The sequence below is a fragment of the Herpailurus yagouaroundi genome, unplaced genomic scaffold (assembly GCF_014898765.1).
Source record: "Herpailurus yagouaroundi ecotype Mexico unplaced genomic scaffold, PumYag 29, whole genome shotgun sequence".
In the NCBI taxonomy this organism is placed as follows: Eukaryota; Metazoa; Chordata; class Mammalia; order Carnivora; family Felidae; genus Herpailurus; species Herpailurus yagouaroundi.
The window spans coordinates 97,184,284-97,202,951 of record NW_024412377.1 but is presented as its reverse complement, the minus strand read 5'-3'; the positions used below and the strand labels follow the sequence as shown (position 1 = coordinate 97,202,951).

The 18,668-nt window shown below is 42.0% G+C and overlaps 1 protein-coding gene across 1 annotated transcript in view; it reads right to left on the bottom strand.

The window, feature by feature from the left end:
• The window catches only part of ARSB (arylsulfatase B), a 175,018-nt gene that overhangs the window by 46,946 nt on the left and 109,404 nt on the right, over nucleotides 1–18,668 (bottom strand). The window contains exon 6 of the mRNA XM_040450038.1: nucleotides 14,696–14,766. Coding sequence (XP_040305972.1) covers nucleotides 14,696–14,766 — 71 coding nt within the window. The remainder of the gene's footprint in view (nucleotides 1–14,695; nucleotides 14,767–18,668) is intronic.

Sequence of the window (18,668 nt, the reverse complement as noted above, 5' to 3'; positions counted from 1 at the left end):
AGCCTGCCTCAGATCCTCTGTCCCCTCCTCTCTCAGCCCCTCTCCTGCTCAATCTCTCAAAAATAAATAAACATCCAAAAAAAAAAAAACCACAAAAAAAAACAGGACATACACTCAACAACTGCTTTTTGTCATGCCATGTTCTAGATACTTGGGTACAGTAATGAATACAAAAGACAAAAGTGTCTGCCCTTGTGGAGCTTCTATTTTAATGGGAGTGGAAGATGATAAACAAATATTTAGAATATAATTATGACAGATGGTGATATATGCTCTAAAGAAAGTAATGCAGGCAGGGGCTAAGTGTCAGTGGTGGGAGTTTGCTTAGACAGTGGCTAGAATACAGTGCATTGTCAACATTAGTTTCTTCTCTATATCTCTCCATGTGATTGCTCTCAACTCCTTTACTGTATCATGTATTTAACCTCTTTAAAACTGCTTATTTAGGCGAGAGGGCAACTAATAAGCACAGGTATGGAACACCCCTGACATTTTAAAGGGAGAAGCTAGAGCTGACTAAAAACTCCTTTCCTGAGAAAATAGTATGGGTGCCAAGAAATAAATAAGAGATCTGCTAACAGACTTTCACAAACATTCATAATTTGGAAATCAGGGCAGGACAGAACAGAAAGGAAGCCTTCGGGCGAGAACCTCTTTGACTACTGTGCGTCAAGAGGATTAGGAGTCACCCCAGGCACCTGGGTGGCTCAGTCAGTTGAGCATCTGACTCTTGATTTTGGCTCAGGTCATGATCCAGGTCTGTGGGATCCAGTCCTGCGTCAGGCCCCATATTGAGCATGGAGCCTGCTTAAGATTCTCTCTCTCTCCCTCTGCCCCTCATGCATGTGCTTTCTCTTCTAATATTAAAATAAATAAACAAATAAATAAAAGATTAGGAGTCACCCACGCCAGGAAGTCCAAGGGCATCTCTAGCACAGTAGACAAAAAGGCTGCACACAGGAGGATCCATCCTAATACAGGGTACAAAAGCACCAGGACAGAAAATGGCCATAGTCACTTGCATACCTGGAACAGAATCCAGCTGACTGCAAAAGGACCATAAAATTGGCTCCCGATCAATGGCTCCGTCAGATACAAAGAAACCATCTAGACACTATTTTCCCTTATGAGGAGAGCCCACTGCATTGGACCACTCTTCCTTATCCACTGGCTATTAGATCACTGAACTGGTTCTACATATCTTTTCTAAATGAGTCCTCCTGCTTTTACATTTGAAATGATTCTAATGGCATGAAAGGTGGAACACAAAGATAATTAATATAGGCAATTATTAGCAAAACCCACCTAATTTACACTCAGTAATAAAATATTATGGACATGGAACATAATAAAATACACCTAAATATGAAAATATTTCACAACATAAAAGGAGATGAACATATCACTGTAGAGGTACAGGGACTGCATACTTAAGAACTATTTACTGAAGAAAAAGAATCAACTGTCGACCTCAACTTCATGTACTTAATACAATCAATGAAATATTAAATCTACAAAAGAGACAAGAGATACAATGATAAAACTGACTTTTTTTTTTTTAATGAAAAGAGCTGGAAAGCCTATAGAAAGGCAGTGAGGAAAATATTTGCCGTATTACTTTTGAAATGCCACTGGAAGCATTAAAGGGACACAGAATGAGATCTGTAAAAAATAAATAAATAAATAAATAAAAATAAAGATCAGTGAAGGGGAACTCATCCTGAAATGTGGGGGGAAGATGGCAAAGATATAAAAATGATTAAGAAGAAACGTATGAAGGACAAAGGATATCTAACATACATGTAAGTGGTGCTACTGCCCAAAAGACAGGAGTAAATTCAACAGAGATAAAAATCCCAACATCTGTCAGATTAAATCTTTCCTGGAATGAAAAATCTTGAATTGTGCAGTGCTCACTCTGTACCAAGAAAAACTGATGAAATAAAATCCAAAATACTGGTGACATATAGATATCTAGATATCTGTATCTATATCTATTTTCTAACTATCAATGCCAAAGACAGAACACTATAATTATCTAGTCAAGAAAAGAAAAACTGGATACCTCCAAAGTAAGTATCAGGCTATACAGAGATTCCTTTTCTGCAACAATAGATGTCAGAGACCAGGAGCAATGTCTACAGAATTTTGAAGGAAAAAAAAAAAAATGACCACGCGAATATTTACCCAACAAAGTTGTCATTATGGGCAATAATAACAGAAAGCCATATTCTCAAATGCAAGGCTTCAGAAAGCATATTACTCATGAAATTTCCATGAAAAGAAGATAACTCAAAGATGTACGAAACAAACAAACAAAAAAGAATCAAAGTAAAAATTTGTATCTCAAGATGAAATTAGTTATAGTAAAAGGAAGTAAAGTACTGAAGCCTAAATGTAATTTATATACAATTAAATCTGTTCTTCACTCCTGCACCCTGGGATTATTTCCCAAGTAAACCAACTAAATTCAAGTCTTTGTCTCATGCTTTACTTTTTGTGAACTAAGACTAAGACAGTGAGCAAGAATGAGTAATTTAATACATGATGGTGAAAATAGGGACTAACTAAATTAAAAAAATTTAGTTCTCTAACTTATACCACATAGTAAACACTCATTTCTGGCAGTATGGTGAACAAGAAATCTCAACAGACCTTCCTTCCAAAAACAGCAAAACAAACTATATAAGTTTGTTTGTTTATGTTTATTTATTTAGAGAGAGAGAGGTGGGCGGAGGGACAAAGGGCAGAGAGAGAGGGAGAGAGAGAATCCCAAGCAGGCTCCATACTGCCAGAATGTAGCCCAATGCAGGGCTTGAAATTACCAACCATGAGATCATGACCTGAGCTGAGATCAAGAGTTGGATACTTAATCGACTGAGCCACCCAGACACCCCTATAAGTTTATTTTTAAAAGAAAAACTCTTCAAATGCCTTAGGTATATGTTAAGAAATTAACTTTGAAAATTACAAGGTGAGGAATGCTACTTAGCAAGTGGTAAAGGCTGGGTTTACCTTTCTATCATCAACGCCTAGAAAAGTGGACAAAATATAAGCAGCAATGGTTTTCTTTTTTTTTTTTTTAATTTTTTTTTCAACGTTTTTATTTATTTTTTTTGGGACAGAGAGAGACAGAGCATGAACGGGGGAGGGGCAGAGAGAGAGGGAGACACAGAATCGGAAACAGGCTCCAGGCTCTGAGCCATCAGCCCAGAGCCTGACGCGGGGCTCAAACTCACGGACCGCGAGATCGTGACCTGGCTGAAGTCGGACGCTTAACCGACTACGCCACCCAGGCGCCCCAGCAGCAATGGTTTTCAAGGATTTAACAGATACAAAATAAAACCACAATGACATATCACTGCATACCTGATAGCATGGTTAAAATTAAAAAAGACTGCCAATGTTAAGTGTTGGTAAGAAAGTAGAGTAACTGAAACTCTCATATACTCAAACAGGGCTGAAGTTTGTTAGACTGGATTAAAGAAAAGAAAATAGGTGCATGCTCCTTAGAAAAGAACATACTTAAAACACTTAAAATTCAGAGAGATTGAAAGTAAAAAGGTTGACAAAGATGTCTCACGAGAATATTAACCAAAAGATGAAAAAGAGAGCTGGTATTCCTAGATTTAAATCAGATAAAATGGGCTTTCAGGCAAATTTTAAAAACTACCACCACACACTTAAAAAAAAAGACTACTGTGATGGGGCTCCTGGGTGGCCCAGTCGGTTGAGTGTCTGACTTCGGCTCAAGTCATGATCTCACTGTTCATGGGTTCAAGCCCCACGTCGGGCTCTGTGGTGACAGCTCAGAGCCTGGAGCCTGCTCAGATTCTGTGTCTCCCTCTCTCTTTGCCCCTCCCCTGCTCATGCTCTGTCTCTTTCTCTCTCTCTCTCTCTCTCTCTCTCTCTCAAAAAAATAATATTAAAAAATATCGAAGTTAAAAAAAAAAGACCACTTTGCTCTAGAAAAATGTTCATAAAGTTTGAATTTCAACTTAGAAAAATAGCAGGAAAAAAAACAAAGGAAGTAAATAATTACTAGTATAAAAGCAGACATATGGCCAACGGAACAAAAAACCCAGAAATAAACCCAAGAACACACATGGGGGAAAGGACAGTCTCTTCAACAAATGGTATTGGAAAAATTGAATACCCGCATGCAAAAGATGAAATTGTACCCTTATCTTATACCATACACAAAACCCAACTCGAAATGGACAAAAAACTTCTTGGCATTGATTTTTTGGATATGACACCAAAAACACAAGCCACAAAGGCAAAAATAGTCTAGTGAAAGAAACTACATCATACTAAAAAGCTTATGTACAGCAAAAGAAAACAAAATCAACAGATCTATAGAATGGGAGAAAATATTTGCAAACCATATATCTGATAAGGAGTTAACACCCAAAAGGAACACATACCACTCAAGAGAAAAAAATCCAATGAAAAAATAGGCAGAGGATCAAAAAGAAAAGAGTGTTGGTGACACTGTGGAGAAAAGGGAACCCTTGTACACTGTTGGTAATGTGAATTGGCATAGCCACTATGGAAAGTAGCATGAAGGGTCCTCAAAAAATTAAAAATAGAACTATTATGGGGCACCTGGGTGGCTCGGTCAGTTAAGCATCCAACTCTTGATTTTGGTCAAGATCTCATGGTTTGTAGGTTTGAGCAGGTCGTGATCTCATGGTTTGTAGGTTTGAGCCCCGCATCGAGCCCCGTGCTGCCAGTGTGGAGCCTGCTTGGGATTCTCTCTCTCTCTCTCTCTCTCTCTCTCTCTCTCTCTTCCTCTGCCCCTCTCCACTTGCTCTAAATAAATAAATAAACTTTAAAAAAATTAAAAAAATTAAAAGTGGAAGAGGTCAGAGGAGGCATGATAACAGAAGCAAGGCTACGAGAAGGACTCAGCCCTCCATTGCTGGCTTTGAAGATGGAGGAAGGAGGCATGGGCCAAATAATGTGGGCAGCCGCTCCAGGCTGGAAAAGGCAAGGACATGGATTCTCCCTTAAATCCCCCAGGAAGGAATGCGGCCCTGCCAACACCCTGGATTTTTGTCCCGTGAGATCCATGTCAGACTTTGAACCTACAGGACTGTAACGTGAATGTGTGTGGGGTTAAGTCACTGAGTTTATGGTAACTTGTTCCAGCAGCGACAGAAAATTAATACAGTGTTAAATATTACTTTCCTTCATTCACATTTAAATCAAGAAAGATAAAACCAAAGTTATTAAAATAACGGGAAATCTTAAACTATACTTTTTGAGGAAATCTATCCTAATCACCCCCAAATGCCTCTCATCATTTCTTTTTTTCTCCTGAGTGCTTATGTATTCAATTTACATCACTTATCATTTGTTGCTACTTTGTTTTACTACTGTGTTAATATCATTTCCTGGGCATACAGTTTTTCCTCTCATCCTAAGGCTCTTCAGAAGCAGGGGCCATGTATTCTTTCCCTAGGTTTTTGCTGCCAGAGGTAACAGGCTCAGTCTATAAATGCCTGATTACCAACATCTCACATTATGGATTACTTAAGGTAGACCAGGTACTCAGCTTTCTTCCCAGAAATGTTTTTAAAAGTTTTATTTCAGGCTTATACAGAAGCACCCTAAAGGCCCTGAAACTCTCATACACTCAAACAGGGCTGAAGTTTGTTAGACTGGATTAAAGAAAATAGGTGCATGCTCCTTAGAAAAGAACATACTTAAAACACTTAAAATTCAGAGAGATTGAAAGTAAAAAGGTTGACAAAGATGTCTCACGAGAATATTAACCAAAAGATGAAAAAGAGACCAGATTAGTAAATATTTAGAAAAGGGACTTACTACACTTTAAGTCCATTGGGTATGTCCCACAAAATTTAGTGAGGTTTTGGTTTTCCAAACTTTCATGGTTTGAAGAAAGGCATATGCATTTACCTTACAGATTGTAAGACTGGGGAAGTGAGGTAGGAAGATGTCAGGTCTAGACTGGGAGAGAAAAGAGGGCGTCCTCAAATTTTAAAAAAGTATATATTTTTAGTGTTTATTTAAAAAAACTATTTTATACTTATTCATTTTTGAGACAGAGAGAGAGTGAGAGAAAGTGCCAGAGGGGGAGGGGCAGAAAGAGAGAGAGGGAGAGAGAGAGAGACAGAGAGAGACAGAATCCAAAGCAGGCTCCGGGCTTTGAGCTGTCAGCACAGAGCCCGACACGGGGCTCGAACTCATGCACCGTGAGATCATGACCTGAGCTGAAGCCGGATACTTAACAAAGGGAGCCACCCAGGTGCCCCCGGACATCCTCAAATCTTGAACAGACCTGGGTACAGAGTAGGTTTCAGTGTGGAGGGTGGGGGGCAGAGCTGCCGTATCTGAAAAGGACTATGTGAAGGGTCGTCTATTTTGGGTGGGGTGTCAAGATCAGCCTAGCCCTTTTGATCAACCCTTTTGATCCAGCTACTCTTGGAAGCCGTAAGTAAAATTTCTAGGTGCTACCAGAATTAAAGAAAAGTAAGCAAATAAATAAGTGGTCAGTTGGAAATGAGAGGATTTGGCATCATTGTAACCCCAAGGGAAAAAATAAAGGCTGATGTGTAAATAGAGTTCTGGGCAAGTAACCACATGGTGTTGTGCAGGAGGGGATTCAGCCGGGCAGCTGGCCCTGGCCACATGCCCTTCCCCAGGAGGCAGGGCCAGCCCTAACCCTTCAAGTCAGCTTCTGTTATCCAGCCCTGGGAACCCTTAAAAAAAGTTGCTTACTCTGATTTCTCCAAACATAAAATTGGGGCAGTGGGATTTGCCATTGCTGTGTAGCCCAGGCCTGTGGTGAGGATTAATTAGTGTTTTTAAAGGGCTGTGGGTTTGGTGTGGTTTATTTATTTTCTCAGGATGAAAGCCAGGACGCCAGCACCAAGTGTTAACAGCAAAGGTTTGATGTATGTTACTTGAGATGCACTGTGTGAAGTGGGGTGGATGGGATACAAGGCTTGTGGGACTGCCTTCAGCATCCAAACACATTTTAATGCTCCCCAAAGTGAAGGAGGCAGAAGAAAAGTCTTTGAAAATTAAAAAGGAGCAAAGACATCTGAGTTTAGGCTCTGCGACTGAGGGCATATACCAACCCACACCAAGGAAAATCTGATGAGTCCCTACAGACAAATAGTAGCGTGTAAAGAAGACACAAAATTTTGCCAACTTTGTGTCAAGCTGCAAAATGTGCTCCTATATTCAGCAGACAGAAAGAATCCCAGCAGAGGCAGTCAGGGGCTCGCGGCTGGTGGTGGTGGAGAAGGGTCACACACCAGCTTCCCCGCCATGGTACAGGTGGGCATGGGGGTCAAGGACACTGGTGTGGCCCCAATTCCCACTCACTGAAGACCCAGCAGCTTTCCAGATAGGACAGTCTCACAAGAACCCTCCTGACTGGTTTAGAAAAGTAAATCTTTATGGCTTTATTCCTGATTATGGAAGTTATATGTGGTCATTACTAGAATTTGAAACTGGAGAAATACATCTAAAAAAAGTACACATATGCCCCCTCCCAATCCCAGCAGCCAGAATATAATTGCTATTAACTGTTTTCGAGACATATTTACAGGACACAGATTTAATTGTCCTCAATTTAGAGGCGATGAAATGGGAAACTCAACGAACTTATCCACAGGCTTATGGGAACTAAGTCAAAGCTGGAATTCTAACCCAGACTTGTGGACACCTCGGACCTCTGTGTGTTCCAGTAGGCTACACACCCTGTCCCTACACCCCTCTCTCTCATCCCACCACCGTCCTGCAGTGTAATTACTACAAGGCCCTGCAGCACTTACATAACTAGCTTTACAAACAGAAGCTGGTGTCATGCACACAGGCTGGTTGTACATGAAAGTGCAAGACTAGTGTCACAGTTGTGTCCATTTTTCTAGCCACACGTGTGTGTGTAATGTTCCACTGACATGCTGTTATTTGAGTAAGACGACTGTAACACAGATCTGGGCATCCTTTTGCCCCAAATCCCGTGCAAAACAGAAAACAAAGAGACTCCTGAAATTAGTAGGACGTGACTGTCGTGTGAGGCCTGAACCTGGAACGCTGTGCATTTCAGGTCTGTTACTTATCCGCTCTGTGTGACCAATGACTCAGCGTCTCCTTCCTAGTTATAAAGAGGGTGGGTGAACTGAATGCCTTCTAATTTCTGGTATCCTATGCAATGATGAACACTCTCCTAAGGGAGAGGTGGTGGGCCTCATGCAGCCCACCTAACTTTTCTTCCTCTGCTCAGTATCACATTTCAGCCTGAAAGGCAGAAGGTTGCTTCTGGATTGCCACTTCGCAAATACGCCAGGAAGAATGAAAGTGCTTTGATAATAACATATGATATTATTGCTCTTGCTAGATTTATTCTATTTAAATGAATGAGTGATAATCAACTTCACTGGTTAATTTCTTAGCACGCATTGTTTCAGTGTGTACAAATCTCCACAACAAAACGGACTGAGAGAGCTATAGGTGAAATCTTGTCCTCCTTGGAACTTACGGCTCTGGTTGGGGAAAAGACACACATACAAATAACTGGGATGAGGGAGCGAGAGCTCAGTGTCCTAGGGTGCTCCAGAGAAGCTCGAGGGACTCAGGTGTGGAGGGGTCAGACAGAGTTTCATGGAGGAGAAGGGATGTGAACTAGTCCCTAGAGGAGCATCAGAAAAACACAGGAAGACGACAGTGGCTGAAGGCGGACAGGGCAACGGTCCTGAGGGGTCACGTCAGCTGAATGATGGAGGTTGCAGCCCGCAGGCTGAGGAGTCTGCGCGTGGCTGTGGGCAGTGGGGGACCACCGACAGCCGTCAAGCAGGGAAGTCGGAAGCTGCGTCCACGGCCTCTCCCAGACCAGCTTCTAACAAAACTTAAAGTCTAACGGACCTTCAGTGTGTACATCAGTACCTAGCTCGTCACACCTGCTAAATAAATAATCTCAGAAAGGGACTGAAGGTTGCTCCAAGGAGGACATGGGGAGCAGCTCGAGGCAGGCAAACCTGGACAACTCTTAGAACTCAAGTACAGATTTGCCAATTTTACCACAGAAAATGAGTGTGTGAGAGGGAGGGAGGGAAAGACTGTTCTTGCACTCTGTAATCAAGAGCAGAAATAACATCTCATTATAACCTTTAAAGAAAGGAGGCCTTTTAAATGGAATAGTAATAAAGCTGTATGGAATCACTTTGAAGACTTGGCCTTTGGTGGTGTGGAAAATGCTAACATCTGTCAGTGCCCTTCATCTACGATCAAGCTTCTACCAGAAGAATCTGAGGGCTTTATGTGTGTGCACGTCTGTCAGGTATATAGGTATACACTGCGCGACCAGATGTAGGTGAGAATTCTAAGGATGCGCGGGAAGCCACGTCTGACTTCCCAGGTGAGCTGGTGGTCTCAGACGGGGTGGGCTCATTAACTTCAGAACAGCCCATGTCAAGCCTGGTGCCTGTAGGATGGGTGTATATATTCTCTCTCAGGCAAATGAATGCCTTTGAATTATTTCCCCTCGTGGTCTGGGGCACTATGGCTGGAACCTAAGGGAGTGTGGAGCTCCTCACAAGCACGTAGAGCTGGGCTCGCACCTGCAGGAGCTCAGGCCCTGACTTGGAATCATGGCTGCTCCCTAGCACTGTGGATGTTTCCGGGCTTTCCGTAAGTCAGCTTACACAGCATCATCCCTGTCCCTCGAGCTCACACAGGTTTCCCCCACTGACTACCCTGACTGCTCGAGAAGGACCCTGAGTCTTGGTCAGCCTGCTAGAAAGAAATATTTTAAAGATGGGAAATAAGTAATCCTTAGGATCTATTCCTAGAAAGGAAGGAGGGAGGATAAAAAGGTACTATCTGGATAGAGACCAACACAGGTCTGTCCAAAGTTACCTTAGAACAAAGCCTGTAAAGATGAATAAAATGTTTCCTCAAAGCACACAGGAAAGCGAATACAGCCCACACGTCCGATACTGGCCCTGGGGTGGGGGGCGAGGTAGAGATAAAAGCAGAGCCAAATTTGGGGCACTGAGAGGACAGTGGTCAATGAAACAATGACAGGGAACTTGCCAGAAAGGGAACACAAAGAGAACAGCCAGGAGAGGCAGCTCCCTGGACTCAGAGGGGAAGTCAGGCTGAGCTGCACACAGAGGCAGGGACTTTATTAATATATGTATTTGTCTAGCAAGGAGGTCTGGGGAAAGGACTGAAGAAAGGCATGGAAAATCCCACATCATCTCTCTTCTGGCTGATATTTTCAATGCAGGGGAAGGGTGAGGGCGAACATTTATAAACTGGATAAGTAGCTTCAGATGTCTGTATATGATCATGTTATAATGGTCACAAGCCACTTCTTAACGGTAATTAAACTATTTTTATTTAGGAGCAAAATGTAGGATGCAAGTTCAGGCATGAAAAGGCGGGTGTGAATTGCCATCTGGAGGTACTTTTAGGTTCAGGAAATGCTAAACGACAGTAAGACAATGGCTTTAGCCTGTTGATCTATGATCACTCATTAACAAGTATTTATTGAGAAATCACTATCATGGCAGATTCCATGCTATGCACTGGGAATATGGCAGTAAATGAAAAAGATACAGACCTGTCCTCATGAATCTCTATGCTTTTGTTTGTTTGTTTTACATTCTATTTATTTTTAATTGTCGTTAAAATATATATATATATTATATATATATATATATATATATATATATATAATATATATAAATAAACTCTGGGGGCGCCTGGGGGGGCTCAGTCAGTGGGGCATCCGACTTTGGCTCAGGTCACGATCTCACGGTTCATGAGCTCGAACCCCACGTTGGGCCTGCTGCTGTCAGCACAGAGCCCGCTTCGGATCATCTGTCCCCCTCTGTCTCTGCCCCTAACCCACGCTTGTGTGTGCTCTCTCTCTCTCAAAAATAAATAAAAACACTAAAAAATATATTTTTAAAAAATATATAAAACTTACCATTTAACTACTTTTAAATGGACAGCTGAGTGGCATTAAGGACATTCACGTTGTTGAGCCACCATCACCCCACTCCCAACCACACAACTCTTTTCATCTTGCAAAACTGAAACTACACCCATTAGGCACTAAGCCCCATCTCGCCTCCTCCAGCCCCTGGCAGCCACCATTCCACTTTCTGTCTCTATAATTTTGACAATATACGTACCTCATATAAGTGGAAGCATGCAGTACTTGTCTTTTGGTGACTGGCTCATTCTACAAATGTTCTTAAGGTTCATCCGTGTTGTAGCATGTGCCAGAATTTCTGTCCTTTTTAAGGCTGAGTGATATTCCACTTATGTGTGTACTGCATTTTGTTCACCCTTTCATGCCACCAACTGTGTGTTCCCATTTTACATTCCCACCAACAGTACATAAGTGTTTAACAGCATTTTACAGTCCCACCAACATTCCCACCAGTAGTGCATAAGTGTTCAAATTTCTCCACATCCTCACCAACACTTGTTATTTTTCTTCCTTCCTTTTTTTTTTTCTTTTAATAGTAGCCAGCCTAATGAGTGTCTTTGAGACTATTTATGCTTTACCACAGAATCTCCTGGTCTATGAGAAATCCTATGAACTCTAGTATGTGTTTATGTCTGTGTCCCAGCCTTTTGGGAATATCTTTGTTATTAACACCTAACCCAAAAAGTACCAAGAGTATGTGTCCATGAAAAGTGCCCCAACTCCACCAGTAGGAAGGGCCTTGGGGGCACCTTAGAATAAGAGGGATGGAGTATAGCTGCTAAACCCCAACAGGCCAGCTTCTCAGGGGATCTGGTACTACATAGAAGGCAGTGCTCCCCTGAGAAATGTCTAACGCCTGTTTCTCTGATTCATCATAGGAGGGGATATTGGTCCACAACCCCCAACAAGACCCACTAAAGGGGAGAGAGCAGATGAGTAAGTAAATTGATGCAGTGATGTTTTACAACAGGGATCAAAAAAGTGGGCAGGATGTGGGAATAACAAAATCCTATAATTCAAATTACTCGAGCGCTGATTTTGTTTCTCATCTTTCCTTGTTTTTTTATTTTAGAGACAAGAGAGCACATGCATGAGTGGGGGATGGGGCAGAGGAAGACAGAGGAGCCAAAATCAAGAGTTGGATGCTCAGCCGACTGAGCCACTCAGGTGCCGACAAATTACTTCAGCGCTTCTAATGTTTCTAACATTTTCACTTGTATTCATCTCTTTTACAACCATGCCTTTGGCTACGTTACTGCTTATCAATGAGCACAGGGTGGAAAAGGAGACAGACTGAGTCAGGGGCTTTGCCCCTTTGAGATCCTGTTTAGAGACCCGAAGAATGTTGAAGCTGGAAGGAACTTCAGACATTTTAATTCAATGTTCACTTGACAGGTGAGGAGACTGGTGAACTAAGTGGTGTTTGGGAAGGAGAGGTAGAACACCACCCTCTTGTGCTATAAGGAAGGACAAACAATCTGGGAAGTGCTGGGGTTAGAAACCAAAGAAATGGTTCTGTGATAACATTGACTCAATTGTTAACCTTTCACATTAATTCTAGATCGGCTGCTCTATGATCTTATTCCACAAAGCCTCTAGAACATATTCATGAAATATACCCTATAAATAGGATTTGGGGCGCCTGGGTGACTCAGTCGGTTAGGCGTCCGACTTCAGCTCAGGTCACGATCTTGCGGTCCGTGAGTTCGAGCCCCGCGTCGGGCTCTGGGCTGATGGCTCGGAGCCTGGAGCCTGTTTCAGATTCTGTGTCTCCCTCTCTCTGACCCTCCCCCATTCATGCTCTGTCTCTCTCTGTCTCAAAAATAAATAAACATTAAAATAAATAAATAGATGAATAAAAAAGAATCACTGCTCTCGTGAGCCAGTTATGGACTATAATGTGTCACACCCCTTTGCTGTGCTGGGGCAGAGAAAAGGTTAAAAACCATGGATGTTGGGTTCTTAGTAACTAGTCACGGGAGTCTCTGCTCCTCTCACACTGCTGATCAAATCACTTCCTAGCACCTTCTAGAACAATCCTTGTAGACTAACAGAAATATAATGCAAATTCATATGTAATTCTACATTCTCTATTAACCACAGGAAAAGGAAAGAGGTGGAATTAATAATAACGTATTTAACTCAACATATCCAAAATATTGCCATTTCAACTAGTAAATATATTTTATGATATATTTCACATTTTTTTATACTAAATATTCAGAATCTGATGTATTTTATACTTTAGCACATCTCAATCCACAATTAGCCACATTTCAAATGTTCAATGGCCACAAATGGCTAGTGGCTACCATATGGACATAGAAGTACCCTTGTCTCTCTCAGGGACATAAGCGACTCCAATTTCTCCATACCACCTCAGGCCCTTTTCTTTCCAAGTCTAATGCTTCTACTCTGGGCCTAATTCTATCCCAACGCTCCTCCATTAGTCATCACGTAATTATTACCAAGGGCCTACCCAGTGCTGGGTATTCATGTTAACTTATGAGGATGAAAAGATGAATCAGCCACAGAGCTTGACTTCCAGGAGCTCTCAGCTTAGTGGGAAATGAAGACACAGTATAAGAGAATTCGATGAAGGATTTACACACAGATACGTACAAAGGGATGCTGAGGAAGGACTTTCTGGGGCTCCAAGGGGCGTTCACATAGATGGGACGTTTCTTTTGAGTTTTAAGGAATGAGGAGAACCTGTGGGAGGGCAGGGTAAGGTGTTTCAGCCACAGAGAAAAGCATTTTCAAGACAAAAATAGGACGATCTGCCTCCTTTAGGAAAGGCAAGCGTCTAGCAGGGCAAGGAGTGCCAGGTGGGAGAGTGGGGCCGCGGATGCCCGTGGACAGAGTTATTGTGGGGTTGCTGTCTAAGCAAGGAAACCCTGTGCCAGGCTGGGACACAGACTGGAGAGAACAAAGAAGTAAGGAGAGGCTGAAGGAAGGAATGAATAAAGGGGGTGGCAGTATGCCTAGAAAGGAGGGGAATGTACAATGAATGAAAGAAACGGAGGAGCATTATTTTCTGAAGACGCCAGGCTTTATGATGGAGGCTGGACAAAGGGCCTAAGAGTTAAGGCTTTCCAGGCCCAAACTCACTAGGCTCGGGTCCTCAGGGCCACTAGCATGGCATTTACACAGCACTGTTACAAACTGTAGTGATCAGAGAGCACAAATGGCTTCCTTCCCTGCAGAATCAATGGGGCTACCTATGCCTTAATCTAGGCAGTAGCCAGAATCAAGCTAAATCACTTCCAGGATTGCTGGGTGAGTCACACCTGTGTGATGCAGCAGGTGCTGGGTAGCGCAGCTGGCCAGCTCCATCGGATGATGTGGTAGCTTATTTGCCCTTGGGTTTCCTGGAAGAAGGCTCTGGAACTCTCAGGTGAGAAGAAGGCAACAACAATAACATGACTCCCACAGTGAGCAGGAGCCTCTAGGACCCTCTGGAAAAGCTGAGGCAGGGAGATGAAATGGCTGGAAGATCACATAGCTAGGAATAGGCAGAGCCAAGAACAGAATTTACCCCCTGGGCCACTGAAGCCACGATGCGATCAGTACAGCAGGTGTTATGGAGAACTGTTTACCCTGTCAGCAAACTCAAGTGGAAAGGAGAACGTTAGGCTAGAGACACATCAGCCAGTAAAACTGTGTTCGTGAGCCAAAGGGATTCAGTTTAGTAGCAATAAACAAGGTACTCACACGGTGAAATATCCACAAAGTTTGGGTCGATATTATGCAGCAGCTCCTTTCTGGGGGATGGGCTTCCTTCACTAGAAGAGAATTTTTTAGGACACATTAATTTCCTTTCCCAAATCAATATGAGGATTTTTAATATTTCCCTTTCTTGCACTACAGGAAATAACAAACCTGCCAATTAACAACTTTGTCATGCATTCAGAGATCTCTAAAATCTGCAGTTGGTGTGTCTTCAATTCATCATTTGTCTCCATGATAGTAACGATGAACATCTGATAAGACTTTCAGTGTCAAGTATTATGACAATTAAAAAATAAGAGTCCTGTGACCCTTGGGGCACCTGGGTGGCTCAGTTGGTTAAACGTCCAACTTTGGCTCAGGTCATGATCTCACGGTTCGTGAGTTCAAGGCCCACATCGGGCTCCGTGCTGACAGCTGGGAGCCTGGAGCCTGCTTCGGATTCTGTGTCTCCCTCTCTCTCTCTTAATATGATGTGGCTGTATTTATACGCGGCTATTCCTTACAAAGGGGCAATGAGAACCCAAGTTGTTCTGTGTAGGCTTCACGCTGACCATTCACAGGGAGACGCGGAAAGAACATCCGCCGGGATAGCAGCATCAATACTACTATCACAACCTACATTAGTGGTGAACAGAAACTTGGGGATCACAGACCAACCCCTTATGTTACAAGTAAGGAAGGCACAAAGTTATTGGTCAAATCGTAGATCATGTGACTCTCAAAATGGTGTTCTTAAAAATTGAGAGCATTAACACCACCAGATGTATGTGGGGAGTGCATGATGCACCCAGGACATTTGCTAGTATGTACTCAGCCTTACGTAAGAAGTTGTTAGATGCAATTTCAACTGTGGGGAGAGGACTATTTGAGAACCCAATAAAAGGTTGCAAAGTACTACTTGTTAACACTGTAGGCTTTGTATACAACTGAATAATCATTAAGGTCCCTGATGTAACCAAGAGGACATGGTTTCAGGCAGCCCAATAGCCACACCCCAAAATCACAGGTAGCTATCAGCAGCAATGGCTTAGGATTTCAAGGCCCATAGAATTGTGTATTTGCCAAGTAAAAAAAAAAAAAATATTTTTTTAACAAAATTTAATTAATTAAGAAAACCCCAAGCTTCAACTACCATCAGCATTATTTTATGAAATAAAGATGATTTTAACAGCCAAAAAGGTAGGAAGAATACGATCTCAGAATAAATGACAGCTCTTCAAAGTGAGTGCTTTTAACTTTAGTATTCTATAAGATTTCCTTGTTCTCTACTCCATAAAACACACCAATTAGAGACTGGGAGGGAAATACACAGGGATGGCTCTAGTCTTGCAGGCACCAGAGGCAGGGTTGCTGGGGAGAGGGGGCTATTTCCCAGGACTTTTCTCATTTTCTTCCTGAGGCAACTAACTATCTGATTGTCCTGGAGACTGTCAACCAGTCCAAAATGATAGGAACTAGAGTTTGATTCCAGAAACTCTGAATGTAAGTAAGCACGATTAGCAAAGAAAATGGTAAGCATGAGAAAATCTAAACAGGATGATGATGATGATGATGATGATGATGATAATGATGATGTCTAATTTGTGGGTTCAAAGTAAATAGAGTTAAAATCTGGAAGATAATAATAGCAAGTAAGTCAGGAGGGGAAATCAGAATGGATGCATTTTATAAAGTCTTATCATTCAGAAAAAGTTAATACTATTGATGAGATTTACAGTTAGCTAAGTAAAATCTGCATGTTAAAATTTTAAGGTGACTTAAAAATAAAGATAGAATTTTTCTGAACTACCTAAAAACAAAACAAAATTCATTCAATTCAAAAAAATATCCAAAAACGTCAGGGCCAAGATATTAGTACATAACCACTTGTCTTTAAAAGCAAAGTTCAGGGGCGCCTGGGTGGCTCAGTCGGTTGGGCGTCCGACTTCGGCTCAGGTCACGATCTCGCGGTCCTTGAGTTCGAGCCCTGCGTCGGGCTCTGGGCTGATGGCTCAGAGCCTGGAGCCTGCTTCCCATTCTGTGTCTCCCTCTCTCTCTGTCCCTCCCCCATTCATGCTCTGTCTCTCTCTGTCTCAAAAATAAATAAACGTTAAAAATTAAAAAAAAAAAAAAAAAAAAAAAGCAAAGTTCACTGGAATACCCCAAAGCATTAGGCACAGTTAAATAAAGGATATTTTTCTAATAACTTTTAGAAAGAGTTTCTCTGTATGTTATTCATTCATATTTTTTTCATTACTCAGAAGAGTCACAGATATTTCAAAATAAGGAAACTACAAAGAAGAGATGACGTTTGGAATACCTGAGTTTGTGAGTAATCCTGGTGATGGATTAGGTCCTGGAAAAATCTCCACAGGCAGAATCACCATGATGCAAATAGGAACAAAAACAACAACAAAACCCAAACAAAAAACAGCCAATTCTCTTGAGCATGTTATGATACTACTTTTTAAAATGTAGTCATTGGAATATTTTGAAAAGGATGTGGTTACGGATATGAGGCAAGAAGACAGTATGTGATCAGTGAATAAAACAGTGATCAAACACCCTTAGTCACTCCAAGAAATTTATTAAATAAACCAAAGAAACCAAATGTACATTTAGGGACTGAGTAAAATACCATAAATCTTGGGTTACTCCCCTTCAAAATATACATTAAAAGCCCAGACAAGTTCATGTACTAATTCCTTGGGGCTAGCCTTTTGGGAAATGATGGATTTTAGAAATATCTCCAGGTGGATTTTTAAAAAGATACATACCTACATGGGAAGTAATTATGGAAATATGAAAAAAAAATATACACCAAACTGTTAACTGGGGGGGGGGGGGGAAGGGGGGGGGGGAGTGAGTTTATGAGGACTTTTAATTTTTATAACTAGTATGTATTATGATAATTGGGACATTTTTAAGATTTTTTTAAAGTAGTATATAATTTCTAAAAATTTCTAAGGCCCCACAAACACATCTAAAAGCGTAACAAGGGGGAAAACTCAGATATTTTACAGGATTTTAAAGACAGGAAAAACTATCCCAACTAGGACATACATGTAATATTTAAACATGTTAACTTCTGGAATGTGATTGTATTCTACCTACTTACAATGTAGTTATCACAACGATTGATCATGTAATTCCCTCTCAGGAGTCTGAGAATTCCCATGCACATTTAAGAACAGGATTGCTTTTACCAAAACGGAGAAAACACAATAATGGGTTTAGAGTCACTGGGTTCTCAAATCTCAACACTAAAGGCTTTGTTTCAATAATGGGTGCAGGGTCTTAATGCCTGAGAAGGAGGGGAGGAGAGGGGAGGATGGGGAGGGAGGGAGAGAAGATGGAGGAAGAAAAGGCGGGGGTGGGGGGGGGAGGAGGAAGAAGAGGGAGAAGGAAACAAGGGGGTAGGGAGAGAGGGAGGGACTGTGGGTTTCCTTTAACAGCTATGCTGCACTAAGTTACCGGTACAGTTTCACGAAAGTGATTATGCACACACATATACACATATACACATCCACTCAGGAAGGCACAGAAACCGTGTGGCTCACTGCAGTGGAGACCAGGGCACAGCACACTGATGCTGGATGGGAGAAGGGGACTCAAGCCTCCGGAGAAGAACACAGGAGAACCTGGCAGGTGAGGGGTGTTGGGGAGTCGGGTGATAAACGGGGATCTCAAAGACCAGCCCTGCAAGTTCCATCGTATTGCATAGGGAATAGTTTAGAGTCATGATTTTCAAGTGACCAGCAAAGGGCAGAGAACTACTGGTCACTATAGAAGTGTAGCCCAATAATGACGATGCCTGGAAGGAAGAATAAACACCTCCCTGACTCGGCTCAGCTCCCAGGAGGAACTCGGTTTCCCCAGAAGCAAGAAACTGGACTCCAGCGCTCTGGTTACTGGGAGAAAAATCTCTACCACTGGATTAATAAACTGACATTCTCTTTTCAGATTAAAAGAGAGG